Genomic DNA, 1,423 nt, shown 5'->3' on the forward strand with positions numbered 1-1,423 from the left:
CGTGAAGCCGGTCACAGCCCCCCTGCGCGCGTGTCTCCGGGCGCGAGCACAGGGGCCGCAGGGGGGGGGGGGGGATCTTGGGCTTTCTCTCGCCATACTAGCCTCCGTTTGAATCCGCGGCCTGGCCCCCCCTGTGGCGCTGGGGAAAATAACCACGATAGACGGGGGACACACAAAAACGCTCGCACCGCACATGGGGCTCTCCTCACACTCTCGGTACTCCCTCCTCACCCAGTGTCTGCCTTTTTTGGGCCTCTCCTGTAAGCAACGCCTCTCACGCCGGAGCTCCTGACGCCGACACCCCCCCCCACACACACACAGACACAGATACGCATCCACAGGGAGACAGAGAACGAGAGAGAGAGAGAGAGAGAGAAAAAGAGATCACCCACCTCACAAGATCAGCATCCTCCTCTCTCACGTCGCCTTAGCTCCTTTCGAGTCCCCCTCTTCCTTTCCCCTGGCCTCGGCTACTCTTCCCGCTGCTTTCGTTCCGACTTTTGTCACCTGCCCCCAGCATGAGCGCCGATCCTCTTGATCCGACGCTTGACCGGAACCCCTTCGGGGCCCACCGGATCCAGGCAGTTCCTCTGGCACGAAGCCAGGCAGACGGCAGCTTGCCGGATCTGCCGGCGGTTTCCTTTGTCGACCCGGCCGCTGTCGGGGACTCCCGGCTGCATACGACCGCCGAGTCGAGCCCCGCCTCGGCCTTCGGGGTCGGGGGCCTGTCGCCGATTTCCCTGAAGCCCGAGCACCCCCCCAGCGGCCTGAAGATGGAGGATGACATGGACGCCTTGGCGGATGCCCGTGCTGGCCACTACGAAGACCATGATGCCATCCTCCGCGATAGCGATGATGAGGATGGCGAGGGCGACGAGTCGCCGGACACCTCGCCCGCCACGCCCGGGCCACTGGGCGCCTGCTGGGCCGGGTTCACCGGGTCCCTGTCGTCCGCTTGGAATACCGTCTTCCAAGCCCTGCCTCCCTGGGGGCAACGCTTTGTCACCGGGGCCCTGAAGATCGCCGACCAGCAGTCCTTCGCCATTATGATGGTGGTGGTGGCCCTGGCCGCATATGTGGCCCCCTCCATCGGCAAGAAGGGCGGCCCTCTGCTGCCGGAGTACACCGTATCCTACGGGTCCATGATGATCATCTTCTTTCTCACCGGATTAGATCTCAACTCCGGCGCCCTGGTCCGGTCGCTGTCGAACATCAAACTCCAGGCGTCCATGATGGGTCTGACCTTCGTGGTTCTCCCCCTGGTGGGGTGGGTGTGCGTCGTGCCTTTCCTTCTCTTCCTCCCTCTCTCTCTCTCTCTCTCTCTATCTCTCCCTCTTGCTCTCTCCCTTCACTTTCTTCGCCCTCCGGTGCATGCCCCTCCATATGTGCCCACATGCAAGACCGTGTCCAGCCCCCCCCCCCC

At 63.6% G+C, this 1,423-nt stretch overlaps 1 protein-coding gene across 1 annotated transcript in view; it reads left to right on the forward strand.

The window, feature by feature from the left end:
• Positions 1 to 355: 355 nt before the first annotated feature.
• The window catches only part of H696_02444 (hypothetical protein), a 2,893-nt gene continuing 1,825 nt past the window's right edge, over positions 356 to 1,423 (forward strand). Inside the window, exon 1 of the mRNA XM_009496348.1 lies at positions 356 to 1,273. Within this exon, the coding sequence (XP_009494623.1) occupies positions 519 to 1,273 (755 nt within the window). The 5' untranslated portion in view covers positions 356 to 518. The remainder of the gene's footprint in view (positions 1,274 to 1,423) is intronic.

The sequence above is a fragment of the Fonticula alba genome (assembly GCF_000388065.1).
Source record: "Fonticula alba strain ATCC 38817 unplaced genomic scaffold supercont2.3, whole genome shotgun sequence".
Lineage (NCBI taxonomy): Eukaryota > Rotosphaerida > Fonticulaceae > Fonticula > Fonticula alba.